The 21,801-nt window shown below is 37.4% G+C and overlaps 2 protein-coding genes across 5 annotated transcripts; one reads left to right on the forward strand and one right to left on the reverse strand.

The window, feature by feature from the left end:
* Positions 1–665: 665 nt before the first annotated feature.
* vps29 (VPS29 retromer complex component) lies at positions 666–6,542 on the reverse strand. 2 transcript variants are annotated; one of them, XM_035673606.1, is made up of 5 exons: positions 6,409–6,542; positions 5,101–5,112; positions 3,580–3,771; positions 2,690–2,925; positions 666–1,206 (listed from the first exon to the last, which is right to left on the reverse strand). In XM_035673606.1, the coding sequence occupies exons 1-5, from the start codon at positions 6,409–6,411 to the stop codon at positions 1,089–1,091; spliced, it is 561 nt and encodes a 186-aa protein (XP_035529499.1). In that variant the 5' UTR covers positions 6,412–6,542; the 3' UTR covers positions 666–1,088. The 2 variants fall into 2 exon arrangements, with proteins under 2 accessions (XP_035529499.1, XP_035529500.1); XM_035673607.1 differs by lacking the exon at positions 5,101–5,112 and having other exon boundaries at positions 6,409–6,540.
* A 1,143-nt stretch (positions 6,543–7,685) lies between these two features.
* On the forward strand, positions 7,686–17,138 carry eif5 (eukaryotic translation initiation factor 5). 3 transcript variants are annotated; one of them, XM_035673602.1, is made up of 12 exons: positions 7,686–7,822; positions 8,454–8,702; positions 10,229–10,508; positions 10,736–10,817; positions 11,561–11,733; positions 11,848–11,959; positions 12,077–12,207; positions 13,118–13,279; positions 13,682–13,843; positions 14,042–14,218; positions 14,846–14,986; positions 16,681–17,138. In XM_035673602.1, exons 3-12 carry the CDS (start codon positions 10,437–10,439, stop codon positions 16,777–16,779), a joined length of 1,311 nt encoding a protein of 436 aa, XP_035529495.1. In that variant the 5' UTR covers positions 7,686–7,822; positions 8,454–8,702; positions 10,229–10,436; the 3' UTR covers positions 16,780–17,138. The 3 variants fall into 3 exon arrangements, with proteins under 3 accessions (XP_035529495.1, XP_035529497.1, XP_035529496.1); XM_035673604.1 differs by having other exon boundaries at positions 14,042–14,206; XM_035673603.1 differs by lacking the exon at positions 7,686–7,822 and adding an exon at positions 7,956–8,197.
* The last annotated feature ends 4,663 nt before the right edge of the window (positions 17,139–21,801 follow it).

The following is a 21,801-nucleotide window of genomic DNA, read 5'->3' on the forward strand; positions in this document are numbered from 1 at the left end:
GAAATTCATTTGTTGAACACTCAAAATTGTCAGAAACAACAGTAACTGAGGCTTATAGTACAATACAGTTACTGTATTTATGCACCAAATTCCATCATATGGCAAAAAGTAAGAGGACATGCCTGTCTACCTTTTGGTCTGTGGCTCCAACCCTAACCCTAACCCTAACCCAATGGATGAAAAAGTTCCAGTGAAATAAAATACAGCATTTAATGCTAAACAGTTAGTCTCCTTCTCTGTTTCAACATCACAATCACCCCCAGTGTGCAAAACCCCCTCCATAAAGACATGGGTTTTCCCAGTTCAGTGGGGAAGAACCTGACTGGCCTGCACAGAGCCCTGACCTCAACTTCAACCCATCTGGATCGGTGACTCTAGGGTCAGATCCCTGCAGCCAGGTTCAATATCTGGTGGAAAGAGTAGTGCTCGTGGTTTTGGAATTAAATGTTCTGCTATCACATATGGGTGTGAACTGGGATTATATGGGGACTTCTGGAATATATTGCATGCTTTAAAAAAAGAAAAAGCAAATGTATCTGTTATATATATGATATAATATGATATATGATATGTGTTGATACTCATTTTAATCACTAAGAACAATAACTGTCACTTTAACTCACAATAATGATTATTTTTAGAATTATTTAAGACAAAACAACTGATGGAGTGAAATTATGTCTTTATTGTGGGGAAGAAATGCATGAAAGAAGGCCGACTACATAAAGCTAAAGGCCTGTTGTTTACATGTATAGGACATGACGAGGGCGAAAAGAACAACAAAACAAAATGAAAATGGCACCAAATATTTCTTCTGATAACAAATACATGTGACATTATTGCATTCTCTACAGTTACCAAATGACAGCTTGGATACAAGCAAATGCTGATGACTTATAAACAATATAATACATAGGTCTTTTAGAGTTAAGTTACTGAACAGTTTGTTTCAGCATTAACATTGTGGTGACTGCAGGGGAGCTGCTGCTGCCCCCTGGTGGAAAGGAATGAAACGATACACTGAGCCACGTTAACCCAACTCCTCTCCTCCACTTCCTCTTCCTCCTCCTCCTCTTAATGCCGTCCTTTTAAGATTTCTTGTACTCGATTCTCTCCACCTTGACGTCGTCGCCGATCAGCTGATAAACGTACGTCACCACCGTAGACGCCTGGATGTCCATTAATACAAAAGAGGGGATGATGTTGCTGTAAGGAGAGAAGACAGATGTGTTTTAGGGTCAGGGGTTTTTCCTGCACTCCTGACTGCTTGACTCTACTGTTACACTATTACACCTGTAAACCTGTAAACCTGCACTGGAGGAGATCATCAGCTGCTGTAAATACCTCAGTGTCTCTTTCCAGAAAATCTGTTTAATTGATAGAAAGTAGCACCAAAAAATGTTGTTGTTGAATTTGTTAAATATCTTCATTTAAATGCAATTTGTAGCATTAACAGCGCTGCGTTGTATTGGAGGTAATTGATGGTATTGGGGTCAAATAGGGATAAACTCAAATCACAATTTAATATAATTTACAATAAAATTTTCTCACGATTTCTTCTAACAAAATGAGATTGAAAACAAATTATGACTTAAAAATATTCCTTCCAAAAATATATTTTCTATATGAAATTATAGAATCCTGTTTTATTTCTGAGGTTGGGTATTACGTCCATACTGGCAACAAAGTACAAAGGATATGGAGGAAAATCAGCACTGGTTCCATGTTGGTTTCGTTTTGTACTCGTTAGTGTGATCAATACAAACTTTTCACCAAAACACTTTTAAAAGTGAAACTGAAAAATGCAACTTCATACAAATTACGTTTACTTAATCCAATCCATTTTTAAGAGCTGTTTAAATCATATTTAAGACATTTTAAGGCCTTTAAGGACAATCTGAAGTGAACTAATGTTTGCTCACAGTGCCGCACTGAACAACTTCCTGTGACAACAAATTAGATTTGTTTGGGACTTTCTGTGTCATCCATCAAATACTTTCTTCTTCAGTGGATCCAATTTCTGTCATTTCTAATAGAAGTAATAACAGCAGAGTTATTATATAGTTAGTTCTGTAGGTTTTTTTTTATTTGTTTTTTTGTCGTTCCTTTTAGGTTTAGTTTCAGTTAGTCTCCAGAGTGGGTTTCCTCATTTCAGCTTTATTTTTATTGTTTGAAAATGTTAAGTTTTGGTTTAGTTTTTATTAATTTCAGTGTTTATTTTAGTTTTTATATTATAATATGGGGGGTATTTGTCAGGGGCAAGATTAAATTAGTTCAGAATAGATATTATAATACAATATTGTTTTACAGCCATGTAGACATTCCAGTCTCAATAAACATATCCAACAGTGCCTCCTCGTGCTTGTGTTGTCAAATTTTATCAAACTGACTAAAAAGACTAAGACTAAAGACATTTCCTGTATGTTTCTATTTTATTTTAGTTCGTTTTTTAAGGATACAATATAGTTTCAGTTCTTTTTCCCCTAGCCTAGTTTAGTTTCAGTGAACTATAATAACCTTGGCTTACAATGTCCCAATTCTAATTAGCGCTGCTCACATGACAAGAAATCTGATGTTTTATAATCAGTGTAAAATGCTAAAAATTAAACCGCATGAATTTAAATGTGGGCCTTATTTTGGGCAGTATTTTCCACATTTCTATCCTTTGTGGGTTTTATGACTCCTCTACCTTTCCAGTGCACTGTAGGCTCCTGTGGCCGAACCAGGGTTGATGTAGAACTTGTTTTCGTTCTCGAATGCCTCGAACTTGTGTGTGTGCCCAGAGATGAGGATGTCGACATCCAGCTGCCTCTGGAGCAGCGCCAGACTGGCCATGTCGCCCCAGGGGATCACCTGGTGGCCGTGGATGAGACCGATCTTGAACTGGCCCACTGTAACCACCTTCTGCTCCGGGTAGTTCAGGTTCTGAGAGGGGACGAGTGAGAAAGAGAAACAATAAGGTTTATGCACTGCTGCATTATTGTAATAATGCTTGTTTTCAGTGATCTGCCACTAAAAACTGTGATGTGCACAAGTTAAACCAGACACCACAAAGAGTGAAATCAGCTATGCTATCGCTGTATTAAAGGAAGCAGTTCTTCAGTGAGGCTGTTTCTAAAAATTGTAAACTAGGCAGGTAAAACTCAATTTGTAAGAAGGGAGCAATTACAGTTACATTACACTGCAATTAGTCTTTAGTACCGGCACGAGATCCATTTCCTTCTTTGCTATTAAATATTAAGCCACATAAATTATGTCTTATCCGCCCCTATCTTTACCTTTAGTTCAAAACCTCCTATTGGAAATATTATAAAATAAGACAATTCTGCTGACTTTGAAGAACAATGTCATGCCCCCAACACATAAAGTAAGTACTTAATAAGAAGCTGAAGTCTAAATTTTTCACCCACGCTGACAGCCCAATTAATTTCACACAATTAATTAATCCCTTACCCTAATTAAAGAAACTGGGTCTCTCTTTTTCTAACTGTATTGTGGGGTGTAATGAATATGGCAGTGTTTAGGGACTCCTAGAAAGGCTCTAGATTATTTCAATGTTGTCTACAAACACACGCAGACCTCGTCGAAGTCTCCTCGGACTATGTGGACGTCTCCAGCGAGGGTCTTCAGGTAGTCATAGCTCTCCTTGGTGCAGAGGTTGCCTGTGCAGAGAATGTGCTGGATCTTCCCCGGGACCAACAGCTTCTTGAACTTGGCTGGCAGGGTGTTGCACCGGTGGGGGATGTGCAGGTCACCTAATACCAGGACCAACTGATAACATCGCGCACACACACGCACACACACAGATGAGTTAGTCAACCACCAATGAGCGTCGGGAGAGTTTAAGCTGTGTGATGCAGCCATTGAACACTGGAAAAGGAAGTGGGCCCAGGACAGATCCCTGCTGGATGCCGCAGGTCAGTGTGCACACAGACTCCACCAGAACCACTGTACTCCTCAGTTAGTCGTTATTAAGTTGTTTTCTATCTGGTTCAAAAAGGTTTTATGTTATTGCACCTGAACATCCTACTCCAGCTTAATTCAGTACAGTGTATAAACAGGCTTAATTCATAAAGCTCAAACTTGTAAATAAGCAATGTTTGTGAGTAAAAAGCTATATTAAGTGTCTGAATTCAAACTGGGTGATTTTTATTTTATTTTTTAACTTATTCTAAAAAACAGCCAGTGGTGGTAAAATATGGATTGAATCATCACAGCTGGATTCCAGACACTCAATAACAGATAGAGGACATACGAGCAAGATAATTATGTAATTCACAGAACACTATGAGTCAATAAAAATCAAACACCAGCAAACTTGAAGTTCCATAATAAACATGAAATACATAAACAACCTTTATATAACTCCGATAGCCAGCAGAGAGGTGCTGTAAATGTTAATTGTGGAAGCATGTTACCGCTTTGATGAGAAACAAACCAACATTTAAAGGCTCTATCTGTCCCCATATATCAGTTTATATGATCAAACAGTGCAAACACCTGGAGTAAAACTGTCTGATGCAAGTTAAATGTGTGAAATTATAGCAACATTTGTGTCACTCCGTACACGTTTATTGTCAAAAGAATAGTTTTTCTCATTAGTTAAAGTGACTACATTTATATTTAATGCATCAAACCTTCGTTCACTAACTACAAAACAGGAAACTTGGTCCGGATTTAGATTTCCTCACTTAAAATATGTTCAATCAGGACAGCTTATTATTTCTGAAGTGGAAAGCTTCCTGTTTTGAAATAGATGAGTCACCAGTAGGAATTCCCCAATGAGGGATCACTTTAATTTGTGAAACATCTTCAGGAACGTGACCTTAAAGCCTGCCTGAGTCATCACAGATATGAGTTCTGGAAATCTAATACAGGAGCTTTAGGTTTTCTACGCCGACTCAATTCTTTGTCAACTTCTCGTTGGGAACAACAGCTGAGAGAAGGTGTAATTAAAGCATTATAGCCTGCCGGGAACCAGATCACTGAATTAGCAGCAGCTAGTTGAAACAGCAGACCTCCACAATCCCCAAACCCCATGTTAGTGTGGCAGAAGAGCGACCAGAAAACAGGGATCCAACACAGAGCGAGGACACTTACCCGGTGACCAGCCTGGTTGATTGGAGACAGGCAAGGAGGGGTGGGAGGAGGAGAGTGGGTGAGATAGGGAGAAAGGCAGGATGTGCATGGAGAGAACGACACAAGGCATAATCAAAGACATAAAAATAAAAAAAGAGAGACAAGAAAGAGTTGGGACAAGAAGGGAAAACTGAAATTAGAAATTAAAAAGTGAATGGATTAAGTAGACAGATATTAATCATTCAAAAACAAATAAGAAAAGTTAAACAACAATGTGGTTGAATCGATTGTTAATGGTTGATGGTTAGTGATGATGATGATAAAAGCAAATATATAGATTTCTTCTGTGTGTGTCAGCAAATGCAAAATCATGTGGTGAAGCAAATCAAAAGTGCTGATTGGAATTTAGTCATAAATCAATCAACTACATTGACTTAAACTGCACCTAAAACTGGCAAATATCTTGCTCCAAACTCCTGTATCATTTTTTTAATCTTATTTGTATTATATACAAAAGTTTCTATTACATAGGCAACCACACTGTGAAATATATTTTATCTAACAGGTCTTTTTATACAAAAGTTTTTCCTTTTCTCTCCTTTTTTTTTATATGTGCATATATATATATATTTATTCTGTACATACTGCCTCACCCTTTATTCCTGCTGTGCTGTATTGCAACGAAATTTCATTTTGATGCAAATCCAAATGACAAATAAAGTCTAAAGTCAAACTCCTGTAAACCTATAAAAACTCCACACAGGAACAAGAAGGACAAAGAATGAATGGCTAAATTAACGAATAACGTCCAGCTGAAGCCCTAATGTAAAAATAAAATGCGTGGAGCTCATTTAAATACACAGTTTGTGTTAATAACTAACTAACATCATCACTGGTGCCTCATAAGATAAAGCAGCTGGTAGCACGTTAGCACAGGGAGCTAACTGCTGGGCAAACAGGAAAAAGTTAAAGAAATAAAATTAAATGTCGTGATATAAACTGAACAGACAGCAGCAATGGTTGATGAACAAACAGAACAAAACCGAAAATACCACGGTGCAGATGAAGAGAGTGACTTTAGGGGGGTTGCGGCTTGTTGAATTATATTTTTTTTGGGGGGGGGTCAAAGTGTTCAGCTGTCATGTGATCGTTGATCCATCTCGGAATGAAGCTTCACTAAAAGATAACCCTTAAATTAAGACTGTTAAATTAACGATGTCGCGCTCCTAACGTCGACAACTGATCCAAGACAACACTGTGCGAGAGAGGAGGTCGAAACGCGCGCTGCAAATGTGTAAATGTTTGGCCTTTTCGCCATTTCATACTCACCATCTTCTATTTTGCTGTTGCTGCTAGTCAAGTTGAGGAAGCGCCTACGCACGCACGCACAGCGTCAGCGTCAGCCAATGAGAAAGGAGAATGGCTGCGTAAGCGTCATACTGGTCATACCAGTTCCTTTTGTCCTTTCAAAATAAAATAAAAACTCATTTAGCTTGATTACCGAATAATGAATATATATATATATATATATATAAGCATTTATATAGTTTACTTATTTATCATATTTTATTTTAGTTAGTAGTATAATATTAAATAATATAATCTAAATGTTATTATACAATTCTGCACTGCAACATGATATTTAAACTTCTATCTAAATAAAAGTTAAGTTGATTCATCAAACATTCGTTATTAACAGTGTCTCAATTTTGTTTTTTTTGTTAGAAATATTCCTGATGAAGCAGCTTTTACTAGTTTTGTAAGTTACAGAAACCTTCCCGATTAAGTACTTTTTATTAGATATTTAGTTTTCTTACACACATATCATTTGTATAACAGAAATGGTAAAATAAATTAATCAGCAATAAATTACTTTATTTCTTTAGCATCTTGTAAAAACGTAAAAGTTTACAAAGTGCTTTGACAGATAAAGCAAAATGCATAAATAGAGATACATAAAGAAACCTGCACGTAAATATTTATTTCAGCATAATTTCCATTCTGCACTTTGTCTACAAATGTTATTGTTTTATTAATACATTTATATATGTATAACTGTACATAGTAGTTCATGTATTTCTTGTTGAGCTTGTTGTCCTGTTTAATAATTCTTATTCTGTGTATGTACATTGAGAGCAACTTAAAAACCGGAGTCAAATCCCTCGTATGTGTGCACATACCTGGTTGTTTTTAATAAAAATAAAAATAAAATGAATAAAAATAAAAATAAAATAAAATAAAATAAAATAAAATAAAATAAATAAAAATAAAATAAATAAAAATAAAAATAAAAATAAAATAAAAAATAAAAAATGAACAAAATAAAATAAAATAAAAAATGAATAAAAATAGAATAATTAATAAAAATAAAATAATTAATAAAAATAAAAATAAAAATAAATTAAATTAAATTAAATTAAATTAAAAATGAATACAATACAATAAAAATAAATAAAATTGAAATTGAAATAAAATAAAATAAATACAAATAAATACAAATAAAATAAATAAAAATACATTTTACTTAAAAGATCATTCTGGAAAATAAAAAACCAACCGTCTCCATAAAACTCCCGTACTTCCAGCCGTTGAAAGAATGATGTAGCACAAGCGGGAAGCGAGCGGACGTTTATTTAAACCGCCGCTGCCACCGGAAGTCGCCAACGGCTCCGTATCCGTCAGCTCGACGCGGGTCCGTAAAAGAGACGTGATTCGCGGTTTCAGCTCGCAGAACCTTCGAGAGGTAAGCAGCGAAATTATTTCATCACATATTCCTCCGGTTCATCCTGACGTGGCTTTCACCCCCCTCCACTGACGGTGCTAACTGCCCCGCTGGTATAAAAAGCCCCAGCCAGCGAGGCAGCGTTGAGAGATACGTTAACTTTAATCACGTTATCTTCACTGGCCAGCCGCGGCCGTCGACTGAGCCCCGGCTAATATCTGCGTCACCTGCGACGACGCTTCGCTTTAGCTTCTGGGCTCTGGCTATGTCCTGGAGCTCCGCTATTTATAACGGACGCATTAACGGCGAGTCCGTGTTTAGATTATACTCCCATCCCTCCGCGGGTGACCACACTTCTTTTATTTATTTTTTTTTTAACGACAGGATATATTCCAGGTAACTATATTAATATAAATCTGGGTGGAACTTGGCGATAAAACACGTGTAATGTGAACCGCAGCCAGTTAGCTCATAGCTAGCCGTCGAGCGTTACCTGCCCGCGGAGTTACATAACCTTAAAAACGTGACGTTACGTTGTTTGGTCATTATTCCTCGTTTGGTGACTCGGTTTGCCAGCCACACCACAACCGACAGCCTGTCCTTTAACCCGCAGTTTGTATGAATAACAACTCTTCTTCTTCCCCCCCAAAAGGTCCCCAAACCCCGAGGACGTTTCCAGACATTAGCCCCCCTCCCCTCCCCATTTTCAGCTCCGTCTCCTGAGCCTGGCACCTGCACTGTTTGGACGCTTCACGGTGTTTAACTGTGCCTCTTTGAGAGCCGAACAGAACCAGAACCACCCTGCTGCAGTCAATACAACACCAGCACCGGCTATCGACCACCGTTCACTGCGGCTCTTGGACGATCAGCGTTGTGTTTATGTCTTTGTTTTGCGAAAACGGTAAGTCGAAATGTGCCTTTTTTAAACCCTTTTTTTTTATTTTTTTTAAATCTATATACCTATAAACTGTGTGTTTGTGCGTTATTGTGCAACATCACACACATTTGAGTGCCTGCTGTATCAAAATGGCGTCTCCCAGTCGCCCCACTCGTGTGTATGACGCACTCTGCACCAAGCAGCTATGCTAAGCTAAGTTAGCCTCGACCTCTGCCCCGCGCGAGCGCATCACCTGTGGACCTCACCTGTGGACACTGTCACACCGGGCTGGCGGGCGTGTCTCCACCTGACACGGCGGAGAGATTCCCCGCCGCAGGTTGGTGGTGAGTTGGTGTTAAAGCCGTTAAAGCAGAGAGGAGAGGTGGTAGGTGGTAGTGAGGGGGGGGGGGCGGTTGTTTGGCAGCTGCTAGGCCTCCTGTTTTTGACCTAATAACAAGAGAAGGCCTTATGTGACTAAACCCAGAGGCCCTGGTGTAAGACAAAAGGCTTTCACAAAACCATTTTTGTACGTATATGTCCACAAAAGCATTGAGTGCAGCGGCTGGGGGTTTATTTCTCCTCTCTGGACCGAGCTGTCCTGCCTGCTCGCTGTGGGATCACATGGATATTTGATGTGGTCAGCACTATTTTCTGAGCGCAGAGGCTTCAGGCTCCTTTTTTTTATGTTTGTAATCTGTCAGGCAGCGCAGGTTTTTATGCGTGAACTTGTTAGTGTTGAGAAATATTCGCGTAAGGGATTCTCCAGTGTCCCTCCGCATGTCTCCCTGGTTTGGGATACGCTGGACATTTCTGTTTATATGTAGGTTTAATGTGTGTTTTGTGTGTTACTGGATACTTGAATTTCCCTCTGGATAAATAAGTATCTTTCTATCTATCTATCTTCTATCATCTATCATCTATGTCGTAACTCCGCTCTGGTCTGGATTAACTAATGGCTGTCACTCAGGAACCATCAATCACCACAGTAATCAGTTTTATTATGTTCTTGTGGGTTGTGGGCTGTCCAGGTTCAACACTACTTTAATTACAAAATAAATTGTATAATCAGGGGTGTAACTAATTATTTTCATAATGATTAATCTGCCTGTTACAGTTGATTGGTCTATAAAATACAGCAATAAAACCTTTTATGATAATCTCCCTGAGCCTGATTTTACATCTTCAGTTGCTTATTTTGTTTGACCAACAGTGTAAAAAAACAACCAAATATACAGTTTATTATACAAATTTAACATAGAAAGCAGATATTTACATTTAGAACCAAACTAGAGGCTCAAAGTGAGTTTTCTTTTTCTTTTTTTGGCAAATATATCAAAATAAACTGTAGATTTCTCCATGAATACTGGCAGACTGAAGCTGCATATCTTCACTCATGTTACTGGGAAAACAGCACTTTGCATTAATTGGTGACTAAAACATTTAGTCAATATTCTCTATTCATTCAAGTTGGCTAGAACGCATATGAAGTTAATGTTGAATGATTTTCTTTATTAAATATTAATAGTTTTTTTGTCCGTCTCCTCTTTCAGAGCTGTTGCGCAGCCGTTGGAACCTGTGTGGTGGAAATCTAGCCTTCAAGCAAGGAGCTTGCGGCCACAGCGGCACAGCGTTTTTCATGTCAGAGACCGAGCGCGCTTGCAGTCGTTTATGTCATCCCCTCTTTTCCAGACAGAAGATCCCGAAAAATCCCCAACCAAGATCCTTTTATCTTACTGATAGTGCTAACATCCAGCCAAAATGTCTGTCAACGTCAACCGCAGCGTGTCAGACCAGTTCTACCGCTACAAGATGCCCCGTCTGATTGCCAAGGTAACGGCTCGCCGTCGCAGGGGGTCTTTAAAAGTCTGTACGCGACTGTTGTAAATGTTTTACAAGTTACTACAGAAGTGGAGAGAACGGCATGTTGACTCTGATCAAGTCAGAGAAGCCTGAAGTAACATTTTAGATACAGAATTATTGATGGAGACTTCAGCAGAAGTGATGGCGTCATTTTCTCTTCTTGGTTTGTGTTGATGGTCTGTTTTTATCTAATTCAGGTTGAAGGCAAAGGGAATGGAATCAAGACGGTCATTGTCAACATGGTTGATGTTGCAAAGGCACTGAACAGGCCTCCAACATGTAAGTAAAACCACGTGCAGCTTCAGTGTCTGTCAACTCGACTGGTTTTAACTAACCAAACCAAAAGAGATCAACCAAACAGTTTATTTTGAAACTCACAGCTTCTTTTTTTTTTAAACTCAATTTGTTTTGAAGCTTTACTTAAATGTTTTTTAATATATAATTTCTGAATTTACAGTTCAACCAAACAATGTGAAAAGATTAAATGTTTTAATTTAACAGATTTTTCCAAACAAGTTCCCTTTTTGCAAACAAACAAAGGCTTCAAAACCAAGTTAGTTCCGCTCCCGTCCCCTATAAAATATTGAAGCCGAACCCCACCCCTGTTTATAAAGTACAGCTCGTGATGTTTTAGTCATGAGGAAATGTCATTTGGATTGTTTTGGCTTCTTTAATTTCTGTCTCTGGTTGAGGCAGGAGGTTGGAAAGAAAAACGGTTCACTGTTAAGATGGTTAGCTGTCTGTAATCTTGAGCGTGACAAACTTCACATTATCCAATATTAATACAGTAGAATTTGCTGAGTCGATACTGAACCGTGCCAGAAATAGAAGTTAAAATGATTTATCATAAAACCACTCGCATCATTTGATGGTTTTTAAATTAGAATTTTGTATGTTTAAAAAAAAGTTGGCATTTGTTTAAACTGTTTTTAGAATGTGCTAACCAGGGAACATCAATTATTTATTTTATAAATAATTTATTTACTTTTATTTATCTGTTATTCCCGATCTCTTCTCCGCAGACCCGACCAAGTTTTTTGGTTGTGAACTCGGTGCTCAGACCCAGTTTGATACCAAAAACGACCGTTACATCGTCAACGGATCCCACGAGGCGAACAAGTTGCAGGACATGCTTGATGGGTTCATCAGAAAATTTGTGCTGTGTCCCGAGTGTGACAACCCTGAAACTGATCTGGTAAATAATAATATATATAATAAAAGCAAAGAACTGAGCAGAGAAGAGATTTCCTCTTCCTGTTTTTTTGTGTGCTGTTTTAATCTACAAAGGTTTTACTTGTCTTTCTTACAGCATGTCAATCCCAAGAAACAAACTATTGGCAATTCCTGTAAGGCCTGTGGATACCGCGGCATGCTAGACACCAGACACAAGCTCTGCACGTTCATCCTCAAAAACCCACCAGGTGAGAGTTCGCTCTCCTCTTACAGTGACAGTTTGTGAGCTTCGTCTCTCTGAGCAGAACAGGAACTTGTGCTCATGCAGACTTGATAATTAACTGTTTTGCTCCTTCCAACAACAGAGAGCACTGATAGTGGATCTGCATCTGTAAAGAAAGAGAAGGAGAAGAAGAACCGCAAGAAGGACAAGGAGAACGGGTCCGGCAGCGGAGAGGCAGGAAACCACGACAACATTGATGCTCCTGAGGCTGTGGTGGGTTTCCTCCCTTCATCGGGCTCAAGCAGGGACTCGTCCTGCAGTCAGAAACCTTCACTATAAAAAATAAATCCTTTCACAGATCAAGAATACCAGTCAGCTGTAGTTTTAAGTTAAAGGAAGGTTTAAAGATTTTTAATGGCTACACATTTCTACAATTGGAGAATGTAAAATTGACCTCAACAATTATATATTTTTTATTTTGTCAAAGCCACCTGTTGCCTCCTGGACTAGTCCATGATGAGGCATCTAGAGTCTCTTTAGGAGCCAGATTGTAACAGGTGTGAGAGTCGGTCGGACACATGCTGTTATTGTCTCACTGTTGGGACTTTAAGGAAATGTTAAACTAATCTTCTGGGAGCTCAAAGTGATCGCTGAGTTCAACGTCCCTGTGGACAGCTCGCTGTGTACTCACGGCTAAATCAAAGATCGGCCATGTCAGATCTTTCCCTATAACGCAGTCCTGTGCTACTTTTGATTCTCAGGCTTCATCAACGTATTGATATTTCTGCCTACAAAAATTGGTTTTTAACCTTTTTTTAAAGCTAGTAGCCCAGGGTGATGGCTTATTCATGCTCATATTTCATCATGAAGTGCAACTACTTGCCTTCAAATGGATTTTCTACTGATTCTTCAAAAAGTAATTGGGCCGTTAACGGTCCAGAGGTCATTTTGAGTTTACTTTTGCCCAGAGCCTTTTAAACAAGCTGCTCGGTCAACTAAAACAAACAAGTTTGGACTGAAGTGCCTCGAGTTGTCTGCCTGTACAGGAACAAACAGTTAAAATAATCTGTTTTAAATATCAGATTTTTCATTTACTCGCCTGCAGCAAAGCTTTTATTTATTTTTTACCACCATCCTTTTGTTTGTGTCTGACCTCTCTGTCCTCTGTGTGTCTGGTGTTCAGGATGGAGACGACGATGATGAGGACTGGGCAGAGGAGACAACAGAGGAGGCGCAGAGGCGACGAATGGAGGAGATCAGCGACCATGCCAAGAACCTGACGCTCAGCGAAGACCTGGAGAAACCCCTGGAGGAGAGGGTCAACCTTTTCTACAACTTTGTGAAAGTAAGTGTTTGCTGACTGTCGACGCTAATGCTGCTACAGTGATGGAGACATAACTGTAAATAAGTTTATTTCATCTCAGGGTTCTTGAACATTGCATTGCAGTGACATATTTATCTGTTACTAGAGTTAAAGGGAGAAAGTATTAAATTCATGAGCTGAAATAAACTGACTTGGCATCAGTAACCAACAAATGATGGAAATCTGGAATCACTACACAGCAGCTCTACTTGAAAAATATAAGAAAGAAAACAGGAAACATGTGTAAGGAGGAAAAATAAATCTTAAGAGGCTTTATTTATAATACTATTATGTTGATGGTATACATTCTCAGACAGTTAATCGTAGCAGAATTAGGGGGAAACGTGAAGGGAACTCCTGAACTTTACTGCTCTCCGTTTCCAGCATAAGAAGGAGAGTGGAACCATCGACGGAGCCGATAAGGAGATCTTGGCGGAGGCGGAGCGTCTGGATGTGAAGGCCATGGGCCCCCTGATCCTCAGTGAGCTGCTCTTCAACGAGAACATCCGCGACCAGATCAAGAAGTACAAACGCCACTTCCTGCGAGTAAGTTGGTTGATACATGACTGTCGGTGTAATTAGTTTGTTTGATTTAAAGCAGTAATTCCCACAGATTATGTTCAGAACCGTCTCTCCTGCCCCTCCAAACATTCCTTAGATTAGATTTTCCACCTGAGCTGACGCTGTTGTACTCTCTGTGATATTAAAGTCGGTTGTGTCTAATGACTGATATCTCGCCCTCAGTTCTGCCACAACAACAAGAAGGCCCAGAAGTATCTGTTGGGAGGATTTGAGTGTGTCGTGAAGCTGCATCAGGTCCAGCTGCTGTCTCGAGTTCCCATCATCCTCAAAGACCTGTACGATGCAGACCTGCTGGAGGAAGACGTCATATTCGCCTGGGCAGAGAAGGTGGGTGTGGGAGTGAGTAGACATTTAAATATACAACTTTTTATTAAATATTAATGTGTTTTTTGACCCCAGATTAGGAAAACATGAAAGAGTTGTTATTATGTTAAAAAGCAATGTTTGTCTTACTTTAGTCTGTACATTTGAACACCCAGTACATTTACTCAAAGTATATTCTGGACAATACTCAAGTATTTATTCAGTTGATGCTAATTGATGCTTCCACTAAACTATATTTTGGAGGCAAATCTTGTTCTTTTTACCCCACTACATTTATTTTACAACATAAGTTACTAGTTACTTTAAATATTTACATTAATACAAAATATAAATCAATACTCAAAAGTTCAGGTATAGAGAAGGAAAAAACTATCAGAAAATCTTGGATCTATTTTTAAAATGTAGTTATATTGTCCTTTAATAACTGTTGGTTGTGGTCACATTTTTATCTGATTTCCTGTGTTAACAATGGACAGTCAGCAGCTGATTTTACTTGGAGCGCTTCCTGTAATTACACTGTTGATAGAAGTCTTTAAATCACGTCCAGTAATGTGGATTAAACGAGGGTTTGTTCAGTTACAGCAACAATAAGGGTTTTTAATCAGCCGTTACAAAACCTGACTGACTGTTTTTGTCCACCAGGTTTCTAAGAAGTACGTCTCTAAGGAACTTGCCAAAGAGATCCATGCCAAGGCTGCGCCTTTTGTCAAATGGCTGAAGGAGGCGGAGGAGGAGAGTGAGGGCAGCGAAGAGGAGGAGGAGGAAGATGATGAGAACGTAGAGGTAACAGATGGACGTAGATCACTTTATCAACTTAGTTTCACCGTCTTACTTTTATCTGTTCCATCTAAATGGTTGTATGTAGGTAACATTTAAAGTGTCCTCCTTCACAAACCTCATCAAAACATTCCTATTTTTACTTTTTAAATATAAAAACGTTGCCGAAACTACTGCAAAAGACCAAAAAAGCCCGGTCTCTTTATTTAATTTAAAGAAAATACTAGTTTCAGTTAGATAAAGTTAGTTTTAAAGTGTTTATTGATCTAAACTGCACCTGAACAATACAGTTACTGCAGGGCAATGATTGAACATTTACTTTATTATGAAAATCGACTGTGATGCTGAAAATATTGAAAATAAACTTATTGTTCCTCGACTGTGATGCTGTGACTGAGGTAAAACCTCCTCAAACAGGACAAAACACTCTCATTTCATTTATTCGTCTGGCTCTCGTCCCAGTTTGACACCAGAAGGATGTTTTCACATTCGTCTGCTGAAGGAGTGAAGTTTCTCTGCTCACCTTAAATCCAAATTTAACGTGTACATAAAAGCATGACTTGCCTGGAAACGAGTCATAGTCCAAAAGGCAACTTGCACGCAGCGTGAAGTGGAAACTTGGATCTCTGCAGCTCTCACACTGAGAATTGACTGTTAAGTGAAACAGGAGACATCTAGTGTTCAGTAGTTAAACTTTAATGGAACAATATTTGTGAATAGTGGATTCTTTGAGGGAGAAGGAGAGGATGGTCTGATGTTTTTAACCATTTGATTAAACTTATAACACTCTATGGCAATTATTAGTGAAAGTAAGTTAATATGGTTAAATTAAACTAAAACTAGGTGTGAAACATTTTAGTTAACTGAGACTTTAGGAGGAAAGCTAACTTACAAAGCTAAAATAAAATAGAAACATAAAGGAAATGTCTTTGTTTTAGTCTTTGTCAGTTTATAGATGTCTGAGAATCAAAGTGTTTGTATTGTAACTGACAAACTATCACTGAAGCTAAAAAGAACTGAACATTTTAATGATAAATATAAAACTGAAAGAGAACCCACTCTGGAAAGCGAAAGTAAAAGCAAAATGAAAAATCCGAAACTATAATTACTGGTCTGGAGGGGATATTTAAAGACTAGAGCTGGGTATTGGGTTTTTTATTGTTTTTCACTCTTCAGTTGGTATAAAAAACAATTACTGAAAGCTGCCACCTGATCAGAGTTCCCACACACACTGGAGATACTGTAAGACACGGAAAGTTTAACAAACACCTGGAAATGTATTAAAATCTCCAAAAATCCTGGAAGTATTTGAAATATTCAGTTGTATTTTACTTCCTCACTCGCTTTAATAAACCTGTGTGCCTGTTGTGTTGAAACTCGACAGCTGGGAGGATAAGTTGAATAAAAAGGTAAATGTGTTTAAATTCGGGCTACTGGTACGTTTTATAAGCGAGTGCTGTCCTCTAGTCAGGAAACTCTCCTGGAATATGACTGTGATCAATATTTATTCCTCTATAATAACAGCCTGTGTTTAAACCTGTAATCCTCCGCACTAGTGTTGAAGATGAACACTTATTAAAGACCTCAGTGTCGGTCAGACCTTGCAGCTGCGGTCCGTAACCTCCGTGGACAGCGAGGATAAAATGTAAAGCCGCTTTTAGTGTTTGCTTCTTGCTCAGCCGCTGTGTCTCCGTCCTCAGGTGGTGTACTCGTCCTCTGCCCGCGAGCTCAAAGTGGAGACTGTGAAACCAGACACGCCTGAAAAGGAAGAGGACGACATTGACATTGATGCGATCTGAGAGGCTCGGACGACCACCACGACGACGATGCCGCTTTTTCTTGTGTTGTGGCTTTGACTCACGATGCCCCGTACGACCTAAATGGCTGGCCTTTCCCTCCTTTACTCACCCTCTCTCCCCCCTTCCTCCCCCGACCCACAACCCTCCTCTGCTTTGTGGCATGACTTAACATAGCGCTTTACTTGCTGCACATTAACTCTGTAATTTTGAGATGTATTAAGTTGATGAAATGAAGTCTTTGGGGATTTTAATCATGGGTGTTTGGGGATCATTTTGACTGCACTTTTTTTTTTTTTTTTTTTGTGGTCCCTGTATTTTTCCAGTCAATAAAAAGAATGAATGTTTTGCTATCCACCACACTTGGTTGTTTGTGTTTGATGCTCCCTTTTACCTCCTTATGCAGGTTTTACACCGTCTATATGGAGGCTGCAGATAGTCTTAGGACAGGTAAAAGCTTTCAAATTGGAGCTTAAATAATTAATTTATAAGTATTTTAAAGCAATAATACCAACAATTCTTTGCTTCCAGCTTTTCAAATGTCAACATTTGATGTTTATCTGTTATATGTGTTTTTGTTAGCAGACTTCATATTATGTCCTTCATGATTCATTGATAATTAAAATAATCACCAGTTGCAGCCGTTTTTCCCTTCTATAAGATTTATTTATGGTTCAAAACAGGATTAATTATATAATGTGACATTAAATATCAGATTCATCCACAAATCAACGCCTTGTTTTCTAACGACAGCCTGAATGTTTAATCGTCCAACAACCAGATTTTCTGTAGAATAACTTAATAAAAACAGCTGTTAATTAACAGGATTGGATTAAAGTTGTATAAATGGTGAATATTAGGAGGTTGTATAACAGGACAGTTTGGAGCACAAAGTAAAGTAGTTAAGACATTTAATTGTAGTAAAATCTGGACGTTTAAGGTAACTTAAACAGGAAATAGACAAAATGTATCCAGGGATATGTTTGACTTGTACAATAGAGATAAAAGTGAGAATAATGAGTCATTTGTTGATGAATAAGGACTTTAATCCTCTTTGTGTTGTTTGGATACAAAAAGACTGTTAATTATAGAACTTCTGATTGTTTTACTAATGGTTAAGTACTAATATCACACTGTCACTGTTATACACTGATATAATTAGATTATCATGACTCCTGCTTTAATGTAAAAGGGTTTTACTGTTGCAGCTGGTTGAGGTGGAGCTCTTTTTGAACTATTTTGTGTAGACTAATAATTATTTTCTTTATGGATTCATCTGCTGATTATTTGTTTCTATTAATCAACTGATTTTTTAAAATAGTGAGAAATGCCCTCACAATTACCCAGAACCCAATGTGACACCTTCACAATGCTGCACAGTGCAACCAACAAGTTTATTACAAATATATTTAAATTATTAAAACCATTGTGAAACTGAAAAATACTTAATTTTCCGTATTTTCTAATTGATTAACCGACTATACACTTTTAGGTAGTTTAATTTATAACAAAACATCATATTTTATAAGCTCTTTGTTCAAACAAAGTAACTAAAGCTGTAAATGTAGTAAAAGAAAATACTCATACTTGTTCTTAAGTACAATACCTGAGTTAATATACTCAGTTACATGCCACCACTGTGTTTAATATCGTCCTAAAGTCACAGTTTCATTGGAAGAATTAAGGTTTTTCTGTGTTTCCTCCCTTTTAATATTTGATATTGTGAAATAAATAAAGAAATGTTTCCCTTTGAAGCCTAAATGAGTCCCCACAGAGAGGTTTCCTCCCCTCTGTCCTCTGCGGTTTCCTCATTTCCTCCACTCCTTCAGCTGGACGACTCATGCAGCGTTCAAGCGCCGTTGGAAATATTGGCGTCAACCTTTCAACACAAACAATCCTCACAATCTGACAGTGGGAATTGAGCATATTTGGAGCTGTAATGGTGTATGAACTTACTGGCAACTGTTTTCAATTTACTGTGTCATAATTTAAAAAACAAAATCAGAGGAAATCTGAGTGAAATCAGGGAGAACAAGCACACACACAGGCTTTGAAAAGGATTATATCCAGGATTTTACAAATCAGGAGTCTTAATTCCCCCAACATAACTCCACCCAGACGAGGGATTGTTGACTAGCTGTTAAGCAAACTTCTATAACTGTCTGATTATTTAATAAAAAGCACAAAATTGCAATTTAATCTCTTAAATTCACTTTTTAATTATAAATTATCCTGTGCAAACTGTGATGGTGGTTTCAGGTTCCTGGTGGATAATAAATGTCTTTCATTTTAGTTTTTAACCACCAGTTCAGTCTAAGAAACATCAGAAACAGCTTTAAAGCATCATGTGTGATATGTATGTGTGTATGTGGACCCCTCAACCACCCGTTAATAATCTTATTTATGTAAGATTTTAGATAGAAGATATGTAAAAGCAGCAGGTTATTTTCAGACTAATGCAATGTCCCGATCAATAACCACTAAAATCTATTATTGATGCTGACTTAAACTCGATCAATAACTGCTTCTGTAACATTTTGGAAGTGACAATAAGTCCAATAAGTCACAGAAAAATCAAAACGTTGCCGTCAGTAACTTTTTTTATAACCTCATTTTTATTGATTATATTTTTCTGTTTTTCTGTAACTATTAGTTATGTTTTGTTTCAACAACTGTGCGCATTTTGCTTAGTAATCAATACATCCCTGATAAATAAGTAATAACTAAATAAAAATATGGCAGTAAATGAAGTGATTTTTCTCAGTTAATGACTGAACTGAACTCATTCAGGTAACTTTACTCAAATAAATAAATCAATAAAAGAATAAACTGACTCTATTTCCTGATTCCTTCAATAAAACCAGAAACTGTTGTCAGAGTCTTTTTGTGTCATAATGTTTTAAGTTAATTGATTCTGAGCTGCAACCATAAAGTGACAGAAAGTGACTCAGCAGCAATAATCAGGTCATAATTTAAAAACATTCTCCAACTTCTCCACTGTGAGAATTTACTTTTTTATATGACTGTGAATTTAATATTGAATAGAAATACTGTAGTATATTAATATTGTTGTTTGTGGACGTCACCTTGAGCTCTTTAATTTAATGAGACTTCACTGTTCACTGTATTTGTAACATTGAACAAACGATTAGTCGACAATTCAGATATTTGTAAATTATTTTCCTTCATAAAGTAAAAATATAGCAAACATATGCTGAATAGTTTCGCAAACATCAAAAGCTCCTTGTTTCTGAATTGAATAGTTTGACATTATATTCGACTTCTACAGAATAAATTCAGATATTTTGATCCACTAATGAAAAAAATTGACTATAAGTACAACTGACATACTTGTATATTGTATAAAGTAGCATAACATGGAAATATTCAAGTCTACTTTCTACTTCTAATCCACATTTCTGGGGAAATATAATGTACTTTCCTACATTTATTTGACTTATAGTTACTTTTTACATAAAAAAAACACACAATGTGCTTATATATAATAACATTAAAATACTCTCACGTGTATTTATCAGTGATAAAAACATAATAATATATTATTGTATAACACTGAAAGGAGGAGTATGTTTACCTGTGATACTTTAAAGGACCAGTGTGAAGGAGTTATGCTGCATTAACTGGACGTCATGTTAATGAATGAGAGCAGGACGTTAAGGTTCTATTGTAGAAACAAGGCGGTCTCTATAGAAGAGGACCCGCTCCCTCTGTAGATATTAACAGCTCGTTCTAAGGTAACAAAACAACAATTCTCATTTACAGGTGATTGAACACAAACCTGTTCACATTTTTGTCAATATGATCCCCTTAAGTGTCACAAACTGGACCTTTAAGAACATTTCTGTACATTTATTTCAATAACATGTTGAATTGTATGGTCCGATTGACCCTGACAGGTTGTAGGATTGCTCTTAGGCTCTGGAAAACAAAAAATATAAACCCTTTTAATGAATAGTGAGTAGAAATGATAAAAATAGCCAATTATGAACAATTACAACAGAGAGGAGGTATTTCTGGCCCCTACATGAACACAATATTGGATGGCTAACTAGGGAGTACTAGCCCAGGTTATCACTATCACTTTAATGTAGCAGTGATAATTACATATTTATAATATTGTCACAATGATATGTGAGTAATAGCCACATTATAATGCCAATGATTACTCTCTCTATATACAGTAATTATGTATATTATTGGCCTATTGCCGACACATCGGTATCATATCATTATCGGTGTATATGTCAGCCGATATCTGCCAATATGAAAACTTTTGAATAAGTAATTACATTTGAAGAGTAATGAGTAATGAACAGTGTTGTGCTAGTAAGTCAAAATGTTTTTATTTATTACACAATATTATCTTCTGTTTTCCAAAGTAACATTACTTTACTTATCACTCCCCACCAACAGTAATTAGTTACTCTACTACTTCTCTGTTAGTCCACTTCTAACCCAAGAAATCAGATTTATGACGATTAAAATCCAGTTTTGTTTGTTAAAATCAAAGTAATGTTTATATTTCCAATCGCTGAATGTTGAAGAATTTACATCAGCTAAAGGTAGTTTCCTCCACGATTACAAACTAGATAGATAGATAGATACTTTATTTATCTCGAGGGAAATTCAAATATCCAGTAGCACACAGAACATACATACATTAAACATACATTAAAATAAAATAAAACAATTTAATTAAATTAACTTAAAATAAAATTAATTTATAACACAGTAGCCAGTGCAAATGGGAGTAAAATCCAAGGATTGTTGAATATATTAGTAATTAATTACACCACTAGTAACCGGGGGAAGTAATATCATCACTAACAATAAGTAATAAACTACATATTTTCGAGTAACTAGCTGAAAACACCGCGCTTCAACAATGTCAGCGTTGTCTCGATTGCTCATGATAGCACTCTGACGTCGGAGCCTGGGAGGGGTCCGTGAAGGCAGCTTAATCCAGCCCAGCCGCTGAGTAGCCATTTTGGTCCCACCTAAAAC

The sequence above is a fragment of the Morone saxatilis genome, unplaced genomic scaffold, assembly GCF_004916995.1.
Source record: "Morone saxatilis isolate NCDOM2014 unplaced genomic scaffold, NCSU_SB_2.0 Contig3, whole genome shotgun sequence".
NCBI classification, from domain to species: domain Eukaryota; kingdom Metazoa; phylum Chordata; class Actinopteri; family Moronidae; genus Morone; species Morone saxatilis.

Coding starts and splice junctions, on each gene's coding strand:
- vps29 (XM_035673606.1), bottom strand. Junction 2,926..3,579: donor TCCGAGGAGACTTCGACGAG/GTCTGCGTGTGT, acceptor GTCCCCTCTCAG/AACCTGAACTACCCGGAGCA. Junction 1,207..2,689: donor GCCTACAGTGCACTGGAAAG/GTAGAGGAGTCA, acceptor CTCTCCTTACAG/CAACATCATCCCCTCTTTTG.
- eif5 (XM_035673602.1), top strand. CDS start 10,437: ATGTCTGTCAACGTCAACCGCAGCGTGTCAGACCAGTTCTACCGCTAC. Junction 10,818..11,560: donor ACTGAACAGGCCTCCAACAT/GTAAGTAAAACC, acceptor TCTTCTCCGCAG/ACCCGACCAAGTTTTTTGGT. Junction 12,208..13,117: donor TTGATGCTCCTGAGGCTGTG/GTGGGTTTCCTC, acceptor TCTGGTGTTCAG/GATGGAGACGACGATGATGA.